We start from the raw sequence: 13,896 nt of genomic DNA, 5'->3' as shown, positions 1-13,896 counted from the left end.
CACAAAGAGATACTGCCGTGGAAAGGGCCACACTCCTGCATGCATGGCCGGCCGTATCCCCCAGCCCCCGGCCCACCTTCTCCCCCTCACAGTCTCAGAGTCCCATGCCATCCTCACCAGATGGATTTCCGGATCTTGGTGATGTGGTTAAAGAAGGGTGTCGGGGAGACAGGGAGAGGATATACAAGAAAGAAGCTGAGAGGCAGAAAACGAGGTGGAAAGGCTTTTCCAGAAACTCTGAGTTGATCTGTGTGACCAAGATTTGGGAGCGAACAAGAGAGTATGGGGGGAAAGTCATGCAACTAGGACTGATTTGGTAGGTCTGGCTCTTGAATTGGGGAAGAGAAAAAGGAGGCTGTGAGAAGTATGGTTAGGAGTTAGGAGTCTATCAGGAAGATTTGGGATGAGTTACCAGCCTCACAGAGTGCCAGGAGAAAGGGGCATTTGAAGCGATGGAGATTAGCCTCCCATTCGATGTGGAAAACTCTTTTAGGGCACGCCTGCAGAAGGGCCACCCAACCCGTACTTGGAAACTTCTGGTGATGGGAACTGTGGTCTTGCATTGGCAGTGTAGAAAAGTGGCTGAGAGCACAGATGCTAGAGCCAGACGGCCCAGGTCCAAACCCAGGGGCCACCACCTCCCGGTTGGGGCGCCTTACGTACGATACCTGACATTCTGTGCCTCAGGTTTTGTAGCCATAAATCGAAGCTGGTGATAGCAGAGGGTAGTTATGGGAATTAATCTTACATATGTCTGTAATTATTCATAAAGGATATTTATCACTTAGAACACTACCTGGTATATAATATATATCATATAAGTATTTGCTATTATTATCACTGCTGTAAGGTTGTTGCATGTATAAGAAAATTCTGTTTCAGATTGAGTGAGTTTGGCTTCTCTGATTCCTGCTTATCCCATTTCTCAGCTCTGAAATAAGTCAAACCAAGGCTAGTCTGCCTTCCACATGGGTACCCACCAAACATCTGAAGATAATTATCCTGTCCCTCTTTGTTCTTGTTAGATTGTAGAAGAGAGCTTTTTGCAAATGCCCTTCCTTCTCTCTAGGACACCTTTTCCTCCCATGTTCTTTGTGTTCTAACTCCGATTCCTTCTTTAGGAAGCTTCTCCACATCGGAGTAATTTATACCGTATTTTAACCCTGTCCTCCGTGTATAAAGGTGAACATAGTACAGATTCTACTAGCTGTTTGTGTATGTTACCATTGTAGCATGTGCCTTATGCATCTTGGTAACCCAGCACATGGCACACGATGCTTATTGGACGCATCAGGTGGGATATGAAGGATGAACGCGTGTGAAGCAAAATATGGCATTTCCCTGGAAGAACAGAGTCTTGGGAGCAAGTAGATGGGAGAAAAGAATGTTGGCCTTGTCAAACAATTACAGGAGGCAGGCGTGCCCAGAATTCCATAAGCTGATAATTTTGTCCGTACTAATTCCATCAGAATGGAAAGTTTTTCTTGGATTCTTCATTGGCTGGTCACAGGTTTTCGGACTCTACAGTGTTGTGCTGAATCCTATCCGTGGGAGAGTTGAAAACCAAGAAATAATAAAGCAAGAGAGGATAAGCGGGTCCAGATAATGAAGAAATAAGGCAGGGAGTGAGGATAGGGACAGCTGAGGTAGAGGAACCCACTGGGTCTGGATGTGGGCAGAAGGTTCTTCGGAAGAGGAGAGAGAGAAGACAGCGTTGGGTAGACGTCACCGGCAGGAGTGTCGTCTCAAGAGGCTTTTTATTTTTTATATTTTTTATTTATTTTTTAAGTTTTTTTAATGTTCTTATTTATTTTTGAGACAGAGAGAGACAGAGCATGAGCAGGGGAGGGGCAGAGAGAGAGGGAGACACAGAATCTGAAACAGGCTCCAGGCTCTGAGCTGTCAGCACAGAGCTCGATGCGGGGCTCGAACCCATGGACCGCGAGATCATGACCTGAGCTGAAGTTGGCCGCTTAACCGACTGAGCCACCCAGGCGCCCCTCAAGAGGCTTTTTTAAAAAAAATTTTTTTTAACGTTTATTTATTTTTGAGACAGAGAGAGACAGAGCATGAACGGGGGGAGGGTCAGAGAGAGGGAGACACAGAATCTGAAACAGGCTCCAGGCTCTGAGCTGTCAGCACAGAGCTCGATGCGGGGCTCGAACCCATGGACCTCGAGATCATGACCTGAGCCCAAGTTGGCCGCTTAACCGACTGAGCCACCCAGGCGCCCCTCCGGAGGCTTTTTAAGGGAAACGTGCTATTCAGTGTTTTCTCGTGAGCCTGAGCAAGATTTGTTGGCTTTTGATGTGCATTTTCTGGTAGACTGCTGTTTCTTTGACACGGCCCAGAGCCCCAGCTGTGTGGGATCCCAGTTATGCTTGTGTTATGTGCTGCTGAAGCTGGTCAGTTGGGTTCACACTCAAATTCTTGGGTGCTGTTGTTCTGTGGGATGCTGAGAGTTGCTTCACTGGAGCGCCTGGTAAGAGAGTAGCTATTACGTAGAGGCAGCAATGTTGGTGTCTATAAACGTGTGACATAATCAGGCACGGGCACAGTTCAGAGAGCCCACAGGCCCCTTCAATTTCCTCTTTGTAGTAACGGGGGCTGTGTCTCCTAGCTTCCCAAATGGAGCCAGTCCTGAGTCACAATCTTGACCTAGACACTGACCCAGGGGCACATTATTTGGAGGTTAAGTCCAGGGCAACAATATTCGTCGTGTTTATTCTTTTTCCCCATAAACTAATGGTGGCATTGTGAACTAAGATAGAAAACATAGGTAAAATGCCAGCATTCTTTTCCCGACCGGGCTACTGAATTCCATCAAAAGATATTGGTGAACGGTCTCTGGTCCGCAAACCTCTCCTAACACCTCTGGTTTTGTTTGCAGAAGCCCCCATCGTAGGAGGCATGTATGCACCCCGGCTGCACAAAATGGAAAAAGGCTAGCTCTCTTCCTATCACATTATGGCCAAGGTTCAGCTTTGCAATATGCTGCCTTAATTGCACCAAGAAAGGAAAGCTGACATTCTCCAGTTGTTCAAAGGAAAGGTGATGTGTCCACCCTTCCCAAGAGGGCATTATATTTACTCTTAAGGAAAGCATCCACCAAAAATATGAAAGAAAATGCATTCTGACAATCGTTGAAGAAGGATCTTTTAAAACACTTCCCTAAGGGACCATTTCTTAGAGAACATCAGCTTCTGCTTCTGTTATACAAATCTAGTCGTCTTGCCTGTTTCTTAGCTTGCTCTTTTGAGGTTAAGCTTTCCCACCTTCATTACAGAACACTTAGCATAAACGCCGTAATTAGCCGCTTGGAATTGTGTATTTAGGTAATCCTCCCAGACAGCTCCATCAGAACTGGCCTCAGCTTTTCAGAAATCAGTTTGAGTTAATTCATTAATAATAATAATAATATTATCATCGGAACGCTTGCTGGAACGGTGCCAATCTGCTACCAAATCTGGACTTCATTTTACCATCAAATTTGACTTTAAAAATTTGCAGAAACTTTTTACCAAACTCTCTCTGTTTATAAGAGATTATATTGCCCTACAACAACATGGTGAAAGTGATTGTCTCTGGAAGGTAGAACTACAGACAATTTTAATCTCCTTCTCTTGGATAATGGCAAGAAGTCTAATGAAAAAAGTAAATGTTTTTTAAAACATTTTTTATTTTTTAAATATATTTTGGAATACATTATGAAAAGAGTCTATTTCCCTTGTGTTCCCAAGCATTCAGAGGAGGCAGAGTGCATATTTCTCGGGCATTGCTCACATGTGTTGTAGATTGTTTATAAAAGGATCAGAAAAGAAAATTCAGCAAAAAGAGGGAAGAGAGCGGTAAAAAAAAAATTATGCATGGCGACACGCAAAAACTAGTTACATTATAACTGTCTGCAAAGTTTGAACGTGATTTAAGCTGGGTCTATGCAATTACTCGACCAATTTAGGTCAAAAGCCACACTTAAAAAAAAGAAAACACTGGCAATTCAAAGCAAAAGTTTTTTCCATTTTTTTTTTGAAGTGTAGTTGACATGCAATGTTATATTAATTTCAGGTGTACCACATAGTGATTTGACAAATACATTATACAGTGCTTATCACGGTAAGTGTACTTACCTTATGTCACCAAAGTTTGACTATAGTCCCAAGGTTGTGCTTTTCATCCCTGGGACTTAGTTATTTTTAACGGGAAGTTTGTAATCTTAATCCCCTCACCAAGCAAAAGTATTCTATTTGCATTAATTTCTATTCCATATAAATGTAAAACTGGCCCAAACAGTTGGGAAAAAGAAAGAAAGAAAGAAAGAAAGAGAGAGAGAGAGAGAGAGAGAGAGAAAGAAAGAAAGAAAGAAAGAAAGAAAGAAAGAAAGAGAGAGAAAGAAAAGCGTTCTCATTCTCTCCGTCTCTTGTTCCGAATGTGAGCACATCATAGATGAAAATAAAACAGAATATGGTTCGAGTTTCACTAGGCGTCATCCTGGGAAATCAAGGCAAGGCAGAGAGTGGGCGGTGGGTGAAGAGACATTAAGAATAAAATATTGGGGCGCCTGGGTGTCTTAGTCGGTTAAGCCTCTGACTTCGGCTCAGGTCATGATCTCGCAGTTCGGGCGTTCGAGCCCCATGTCGGGCTCCATGCTGACAGTTCAGAGCCTGGAAGCCTGCTTCAGATTCTGTGTTTTCCTCTCTCTCTGTCCCTCCCCTGTTCGCTCGCTCGCTCGCTGTCTCTCAAAAATAATAAGCGTTAAAAAAATTTTGTAAAAAAAGAATAAAATCTCCTCTTCTTGGTTGCTGCCTTGCCCGTGGAAGCGTGCCCACCCTCTGCTCTGCTTTGGCGGGGAAGCTGTGCTCTCACGTGGCTCTGTGACATTCCATGACATGTGCCTCGAGGCTCTGAGATATGGCAGGGAAAATGTCACAGTGTAAGGGCAGTGCGACATGGCCTTCCAAGGTGCCGCCTGGGGACCGAGGGAGTCTCAGAACACAATCACCCAGCACTATTGATCTAAGGGCACGAGCCCTGAGATCAGGGAGGAGCTGAGCAAGTGCAGGAAACTTCCCGGCACCCACGGTCAGAGCAGGAAAACCAAAGGTAGAAGTCTGTGCGCCGGCGACAGAAGTGATGACAAGTGTGTTGGCAGTCGTATTTTGCGAACAACTGGCAGTTGTTAACAAAGGGCAGAACAAGTGCATACCTCAATGGGGTCAACTAATCACCGTATTCGTAGGTTTTTTTGAGCTAAAAGGCAAATTGCTTCAGAGCGGAGGCAAAAATGCTCTATTGAAGATTCATAATTGGAAGGCACTTTATCCACCTAGGCACCAGGAGGATGCTGGTCATTAGGGATGCCTACATTAAAGGCGCTAATACATTTGCATTCGGTTCAGAGTTAGAATGAAAGGAAAAGAATAGGGATTCTCTTAGGCTGCGGATCTTAAGGTCTTTGTGACCTTGGTGTCGAGGGCTCTCCTGGAGTTCAGCTTCACATAAGGTGAGAAAAGACCACTCACCCCAGATGTGAGCGTGGACGCTGCATCATTGCACAGAGAGCTCCTTGGTTTCCGCAGTAGGAGACCATCACATCTGAGCCCTGTGTCACCGGCAAAGCCAGCGTGCCCAAAAGACACCCGGTGCCGCCACAATGTAGAGAGTTGACACCGTGGGCGGAAAAGCCACCAGATTCACATTTCCTCCTGCTCAGGAGAGCATAGGAAGAGAAGAAGAAAGCGAGATACAGAAACAGAAAACCAAATCTTGTTCTATTCACAGTGAGGAATGAAGGTCTGTTCCACACCACACACATTCCTCTGTCTGTTTTCCCTCGTTCTTTATACAATTGAAGTGACACTGATATTTGGAGTCTGACTCACTGAAGCAACGACCTTACTTGCTCTAATTCACTCCAAATACATATACTTAGTCTTATTTTCTAAAATAACTTCAGGGGCGTCTGGATGGCTCAGTCGGTTGAGCATCTGACTTCGGCTCAGGTCATGATCTTGCGGTTCGTGAGTTCGAGCCCCGCGTCGGGCTCTGTGCTGACAGCTCGGAGCCTGGAGCCTGCTTCAGATTCTGCCTCTCTCTCTTTCTCGCTCCCTCAGCAATAAACAAACGTTAGAATTTTTTTTTAAATAGTAAAATAAAATGGTGACTTTGTGCCCATGTTAAGGGGCGCCTTTTTAAAATTTGAACAGAGCGATGAGCCCATGTTTAACACATGACAGGTACCGGACAAGTAGGAGTGTGTGCCCTGCACCTCAATTGTATCGTCCTCGGACGGAGAGACTGGAGGCAGGGAGGCCAGATGAAACGTCTTGTGCGCTTGTCCAGCAAACAATAATAAAGTAGTAGCCGCAGAGCATGGGGAACCATGTGTTAATATCCCAGGACCTCAGCCCTCCTTTTGTCCGGCACCAGAGCCTCCAGACCCATTTAAGAGGGAATTCATAGGACTTGGTGATGGAGCAGATTTAGGAGAAAAGAGAGACAGAGGAGCTGAGGACCGTGCTGATTTTTCTGGCTCGGGCAGCCCAGTGGATGCAGAGACCGTTACCACAGCAAGGAACTCAGGTCCCTGGGTCATCCTTGAGAACATCAATCACCGTGCTGTGCTCCGAAGCCCTTGGGGGTTATTGAGCCTTGCTGGACTCTTTGGTCTGCTTTTTAATTTTCTTGCTTCTACCCCAGCTGACAAACTGTCAGCTGTCACCTCTCGCTACTGTCAGTGTGCCTGCTTCTAAGCATTTCCCTCCTTTACTTTCTAATTGGCTACTTCTGAAACACCCGAGCGGCAAGGTTGCTAGAAATGTGTGTAAAGCAAGAGTCTATAGGGGCAAAGCGATGGTCCTGGACCGTTGTGTGTTATAAAGTACCAGCCTTGTGCCTGCTGTCGGGGCCGCTCCAAGGACTGTAATTTTTTTTTTCTTTTTAATTTGTTTAATTGTTTTTATTTATTTTTGACACAGAGACAGAGCACGAGCAGGGGAGAGGCAGAGAAAGAGAGGGAGACACAGAATCTGAAGCAGGCTCCAGGCTCTGAGCCGTCAGCACAGAGCCTGACGCGGGGCTCGAACTCACGGACCGCGAGATCGTGACCTGGCTGAAGTCGGACGCTTAACCGACTGCGCCACCCAGGCGCCCCTCCAAGGACTCTAATTTTAAATGGGTTGGGTCCTCACAGATCTGGGGTTCAGCTAGCTAAAGAGATATTCATTTCTTTCTGTATAGCAACTTTGAGGATAAAACCGTTCCCCACATCATCCACTGATGAATTTTTAAGGTAGATTTCACAGTTGTTTGGCCGCCCCAGAACTTACAATAGCTGACGTTTGCCGGGCGCTTAGTAGGTACCAGGCCCCGTTCTAAGCCTTTTTCGTCCAACATCACTAGGGACCAGCGTGGTGGCACTAGGGTCGGGCAGGGCTTTTGTTGCCCATTTTATAGATAGAAAGGAGCATAAAGAGGTAATTTTTCCAAGGCTACGCAGTCCATTAGCACCAGAGCCAGGATTCAGATGCAAGCCATCTGAGCTCAGGCCCCGTGTCCGTAACAGTTTGCTCCCCAAAACGGGCCATGGGTGGATGCCAGCCAACCCAAGTGCCCTAGAGTCTCTCTGGTTAAATCAGTGAATGGGGCTTTGGACAGACTTGCACATCGTTTCTGTGAGGCTTTCGGGCATAACGACTCTGGTGTATTGGGAGGACAACCCAGTCTCAACCCCCCTGCCACACCCTCCTCTAAATTCACAGCCCACAGGCATCAACCACATCACACACGCGTGCAGCCCCCTGACTTGGCTGATAACGCAGAAAAGCAGCACCAGGATGAAGCAGAGGTCGGGGGGCCAAGTGACCGTTGCCTTTCTAACAGCGTGTCCCCAGCTGACTCCTGGAGGCATATGCGTTTGCGCATTGCCCTCGCTGTGTTTCTTCCATCCCTGCACCAAGGTTCTCGCCATGTGTTTCCATTGAATTAGTCCCCTGAGAATTCATATGGTCAAGTCCTCACCCCCTACATGACTTCAGAATGTAACTATATTTGATGAAAGGCCTTTCAAGAGGTTATTAAGGTAAAAGGAGGTCATGTGGCCCTGCAAAGAAAACCTGTGTCCCTATGAGTTTAGGACACAGACACAGAGAGGAGAGACCATGAGGAGACTGAAGAGAGCCCTCCACAAGCCAAGCAGAAGGGACTCAGAAGTCATTAACCCTGCAGACACGTCCACCTCAAACTTGCAGGCTCCAGAACGCAGACGGAGCGCATCTCTGTTATTTGAGCCACGTTGTCTGCCGTAGTTTGTTATGACAGCCCTAGAAAACCAAGCCAGGGATCAAAGAGGTCTGTCTTCAGAGTCTTAAGTAGCAAGTCCCTGAAAACAGCCTCCTACCTGTTAGTTTTTTTTCCCCCAAAGCTTAAGCTTATTTAGAAATTACCTTAGGAGAAAGGAAGGAAGTTGAATTTCTTGACAGGAATGGAGGGGTGGAGGGCAGAAGTGAGGAAACCTGAGGGGAAAAGATTCCCCCAGACCAGCAAGCAGGGCACCTGGCTCCAGGAGGAGAAGGCCTCCGCCTAGATACTGGGGCCCCAGTCTTTTCACCACCCCGTACTCCTGTGCCCAATATGGCTTAGTGGAAATCCTGCCATATCCGTCAGATAGTGCCTCCTTCCGAGGCGGGCGTTATTTATAATTTGGCTGTTACTATGAGTTCACAACGTAATGAGGCAGTTTTCACACCCAAGCTTGTTGAGTAGAACATGAGTGAAGTCATACCCCATACACACGGACTGATCACCTTGAAAAGGCCCCAAACAGGGAGCTGACGGCAATGACTACCACTGCCCTCCCCTGTCCCGCACTGTCCCCTTCTTCCACTAGTGACGCACCTTGCTACCTTTTTGAAGAATGACTTTCCCCAAAAGGGCGTGGTCCTGGAGGAGCCAGGATGATAGTTCGCCGGGGACAAGATTGGGACCAGTGGGACCCGTTTGGATTCTCCCCCTTTTGAATCTTGAGAGAAGTAATCTGGGGAAGAGCAGACGATGCAATTAATTCATCCCAACTTTTACTCTCTGAAGTAACTGGCCAGAGCTCCAGTAATGAAACCAGAAACCAGTTCCGCAGGCTTCTCTGGCCTCCCTCGGGGGTCCACACCTCCTTCAGACGAGTTTCCTCTTTTGCTTAAGTCCCCCAGAGTCTGTTTCTGTGCCTTACAACCACAAAGCCTGAGTTAGTACAGTGACTGTGGAGACCGACCCTGGAGGTTAAGACCAAAACAGTAGATCGTGATCACCAAAATTTGGGGGACGTCATAGCCTGTTGTTTATTGAAAATTTCGGGCGCCCATTGCCTTCATCGGTGGGTCAGTATGCTGAATTTAAATACAAGAACTTTGAGATTCCAGGGGCGCCTGGGTGGCTCAGTCGGTTAAGTGTCCAACTTCCACTCAGGCTGTGATCTCAGGGTTTGTGGGTCCGAGCCCCAGGTCGGGCTCTATGCTGACAGCTCAGAGCCTGGAGCCTGCTTCGGATTCTGTGTCTCCCTCTCTCTCTGCCCCTGCCCTGTTCACATTCTGTCTCTGCCTCTCAAAAAGTGAATAAATGTTAAAAAAAAAATTTGTTAAATACATAAATTTAAAAAAAAAAAAGAATTTTGAGATTCCAGTTGGCCATTGACCCTAGAGCTGAAACCACGATTGTCCCTTGCAACCAAAAGTGGGCTTTATTTCAGAGGCGTTTGCCAGAAGGAGTGCTTCTAATTCATTTCCTTATTCTTTCAATAAATATCTATTGAATACCTATTAGGTTTCAGAACCTGGATAACCTGGTTATCAGCAGCTGATAAACCACTGAAAATTCCCTGCACTTGTGGAATTGAATTCCAGCATAATTTCAAACAAACAAGCTGAGACCTCGGGATTATACAATGTTGTCCCTTTGTACCTGTTAAGACAATAGAGGGCAACGTTTATTTGCATATCAGTTTAATTGAGATATAATTTCTATACATTTCACTCATTTAAAGTGCAATGCATTCATTTCTAGTAAAGTCCTAGGGCTGGGTGACCATCACCACGGTCGATCTTAATACCTTTTTATCACCCCAAAACAATACCTCAGAGTCTATCTACCAACCTCCAACTTCCCTATCCCCCACCGCCCACCCCCAGCCCGAAGCATCACTAATCCATTTGTTGTCTCTACATATGGACATATTCTGGACATTTCATATAAATGGAATCACATAATATGTGGTCTTTTGTGAGTGACTTCTCTCACTTGGCATGATTATTTGGAAATTCATCCATGTTGTTTGTATACCTTCCTTTTTACTGAGGAGCCATATTCCATTGTATGGACGCACTAAAGTTTGTTTATCCATTCATCTCTTGATGTACATTTGGGCCATTTCCAGTTTGGGCTATTACAAATAAAGCTTACAGGAATAGTTGTATACACATTTCAGAACGGATGTTTATTTCCTGTCCCCTTGAGTGAATAACTAGAAGTAGAATTGATGGATCATATGTTTACCTTTCAAGAATGTGCCATACTATTTGCCAAGGTGTCCTAACATCTGCGTTCCTACCAGCAGTGGGTTAGGGTCCCAGTTCCTTCACATTCTTGCCACCCTGCGGCAGGTGCGGACTTTCTAACAGTGGCTGTCTCTTGAGGTCTTAATCCCCCTTCCCCCAATGACTAATGGTGTTGAGCATTTCTTCATGAGCTCATTGGCCTTCTGTATCTATCTTCTTCGGTGTTGCGTCTGTTCACGTCTTTTGCTCATTTTTATTGGGTTGTTTGCTTTCTTGTTGAGCTTTGAGATTTCTTTATATAATCTGGATACAAGTCTTTGATCAGATACACACTTTCCAGAGAGTTTCTCCCTGTGGCTTTTCTTTTTCTTCTCTTATCGGTGTCTTTTGAGGAACAGAGATTGTACATTTTCACAAAATCCAATGTATACGTTTGTTCTTTAATGGATTTGGGTGTTATAGCTAATAAACCTCTGTTTAATCAACGATTTTCTCCTGTTTTCTTCTGGGAGTTGTATAGACTTAGGTTGTAATGTGCTGAAAGGTAGAGATCCGAGTTCACTTTTTTACATATGTATATCCAGTTCTAGCTTCATTTGCAGACAAGTGACCATTCTTTGTATTGCCTTTGTCTCTTTGTCCAAAATCAGTTGTCCATGGTGGGCGGGGAGGGGCGGTAAATAGGGACCGTCTGGTCTGTTCCTTCACTTGCTTTGTCTGTCTTTATACCAGTGCCATGCCATTTTGATTACTGTAGTCGTATAATGATATTGCTGTAGGCGTGTGTGTGTATGTAGATTGCATATATCCTAACAATTCATCCCTAAATACTTCAGCACAAAAGTCTTAAGAGCAAGGGTGTTGTCATACTTGTGACAGCAAAGAAAATGAGTGGTAATACCATTGAATATATAGTCCATATTCAAATATCTCTAACGTCTCCCAAACATCTCTAGTTTTTTTAAACATGTGAATCAATATGTTTTTATCAATATCTCCAGCTACTCTTGGATAATTCAAAAGTTTAAACTTTTTTCCTTGGTCAATTTCTGTAATTGATCATAGCGCTAGGAATTCATCCTTCCAAGTTTTTTTTTTTTAATTTTTTTTTTAACGTTTATTTATTTTTGAGACAGAGAGAGACAGAGCATGAACGGGGCAGGGTCAGAGAGAGGGAGACACAGAATCTGAAACAGGCTTCAGGCTCCGAGCTGTCAGCACAGAGCCCAATGCGGGGCTCAAACTCACAGACCGCGAGATCATGACCTGAGCCAAAATCGGCCGCCCAACCGACTGAGCCACCCAGGCGCCCCAATCCTTCCAAGTTTTTTAAACTGTTACTGTAAAAATGATTACTCAATCTCTGAATTCATTTTAGTTACTTCTGTCTCTGTGGTTATTTCTTTCTCCTTTTTTTAAAAAAAATGTTTAAAAATTTCTTCTCTTTTCTTCTTTCTAATCTGACCTATTTTTGCTTATCTTCTCTCTTTACCTCTCTTGAGGTTTCTTAATCAGGATTTTAAAGGGTTTTTTAATTTTGCTAGTCTTTGCCAAGAAGTAGCTTTCAGATTTATTTATCCTCTCCGCCATCTAATTATTACCTCTATTACCTTATTACGTCAGGGTTTTACCTTTATTTTATCTCTCTTTCTAGTTTCTTTGGATTTATTTTGTTGTGCTTCTTAGGAAATTGTAAGTTTTTAATGCCTCTTGGTCTTTTGTCTTTAGCCAGGAAGGCGTTCAAGACCTTGGACTTTCAGGATAGGTCACCCTGTGTCATAAAGGTTTTGTAAGCTCCGTACTGCTCTCTGTCGCTTTCTAGATAGCGAATAACTTTCCTTTTTGATTTCTTTTTTAATCCAACGTTAGCAGCAGCCCCCTTTTAGTTTCCAAATGGGAAATATTTTCAGTCATTTTTAAGTTACTTATGTCTGATTTTATTGGATTGTCACTCGGGAAAGTGTGTCTTACAAGATCTCAGTGGGGGCACTTGGGTGGCTCAGTTGGTTAAGCGTCCAACTCTTGGTTCAGGTTCAGGTCATGATCTCCCGATTCATGAGATCATTGGACTCTGCTCTGGTAGTGTGGGGCCTGTGGGATTCTCAATCTCTCTCTCTCTCTCTCTCTCTCTCTCTCTCTCTCTCTGCCCCTCCCCCACTTTGTGTGTACATGCACACACATGCTCTCTCTCTCAAAATAAATGAATAAACTTTGAAAAAATCTCATTGCTTTTGAATTTTTAAAGTTTTAACTGTGGACTTATATCACTTCTCTTTCTCTATGATAGGATATCGTCTCTAATATCTCTAGGATATGCCTGTCCCTTTGAAAATAATGTGTATTCCCTCCTCAATGGATGCAAGTTTCTCTAAGTCCCAGTTACCTCTGGTTTATTGATTGTATTTTTTTTCTAATTCCTCTATGTTCTTAAATTTCATGCTGGATATGCTTTCTAAGGGGACATCCTACAAGTCTCTGATTATAATAGTGATTTTGTTAAGTTCCTCTTGAATTTGTAATCATTTTTGGTTTATGCTTTTAGCTTCTAGAGTTTGGTACATACGTGCTGTGTCTGTTACATAGGTTTAACAAGTGTCAGCTTTGTGGTTACAAAATGGCGCTGACATCCTGTTGAATGGTTGTGACCTTTCCATTCATCTTTTCCCATCTGGAGATCTCTCTTCTGGTTCATCTGTGGTTGACGTTGAGTCTCAGTTAAAGCCTTGGAAAGGAGTGTTTGGGTATCAGAGTTGCTGGCCCTTTGCTTATCTCCAGAGATCGTTCTTTCAACCTGCCCAATGGGAGATGGCTGGGTACAGGAATCTTAGGCTGCAGTTCTGCTCTTTGAGATGTCACCCCACCACGTCAGTGTCACAGATGAGAAGTCATAGGCCCTCCTGATGAGTTTTTCTCCATGTGCATGTTGGGGAAGGAGATGCAATCTGAGAGGAGGAGGAGGAGGAAAGAGTATCAACCAGTGATGCCACCATTCAGAATTCCAGGAGGCACCAGCCCTGTCCACTGTCCTCACAAGAAACACAGGTCTGTGAGTCAAGCTCTTCCCAGCACCTGCCACTCTCTTGTACTCACCCAGTGCATGGGGGGAAATACTTCCACAGGTTTCTCCACCAGACAGTCCTCAGAGCTGAAGGCTTCACACGAACCCCACTACCCTTAGACTTCGGCAGGAGGACCCCATGCGAGGCAGAGAGATGGAGTGAGCATGAACACACAAGGAGTTGCTGTCTTCCATGTTCCCAGAATCCTCCTCATCCCTCTCAGCACAGGGCTCTTGGAGCGAGTCTCGCTCGAGATGTGTACTCCCCATATTTAGAGATCTCTCAGTAATGACAAA

At 44.9% G+C, this 13,896-nt stretch overlaps 1 protein-coding gene across 1 annotated transcript in view; it reads left to right on the top strand.

The window, feature by feature from the left end:
• Positions 1–452: 452 nt before the first annotated feature.
• PSMD6 (proteasome 26S subunit, non-ATPase 6) overlaps positions 453–13,896 on the top strand; it is a 45,030-nt gene continuing 31,586 nt past the window's right edge. Inside the window, 4 exon segments of the mRNA XM_030296154.1 lie at positions 453–522; positions 2,891–2,944; positions 7,758–7,955; positions 12,270–12,330. Of these exon segments, the coding sequence (XP_030152014.1) occupies positions 453–522; positions 2,891–2,944; positions 7,758–7,955; positions 12,270–12,330 (383 nt within the window).

The sequence above is a fragment of the Lynx canadensis genome, chromosome A2 (assembly GCF_007474595.2).
Source record: "Lynx canadensis isolate LIC74 chromosome A2, mLynCan4.pri.v2, whole genome shotgun sequence".
Classification (NCBI taxonomy): Eukaryota; Metazoa; Chordata; class Mammalia; order Carnivora; family Felidae; genus Lynx; species Lynx canadensis.
Note: the sequence above shows the minus strand (reverse complement) of the source record. Positions and strands in the feature narration are given on the sequence as shown.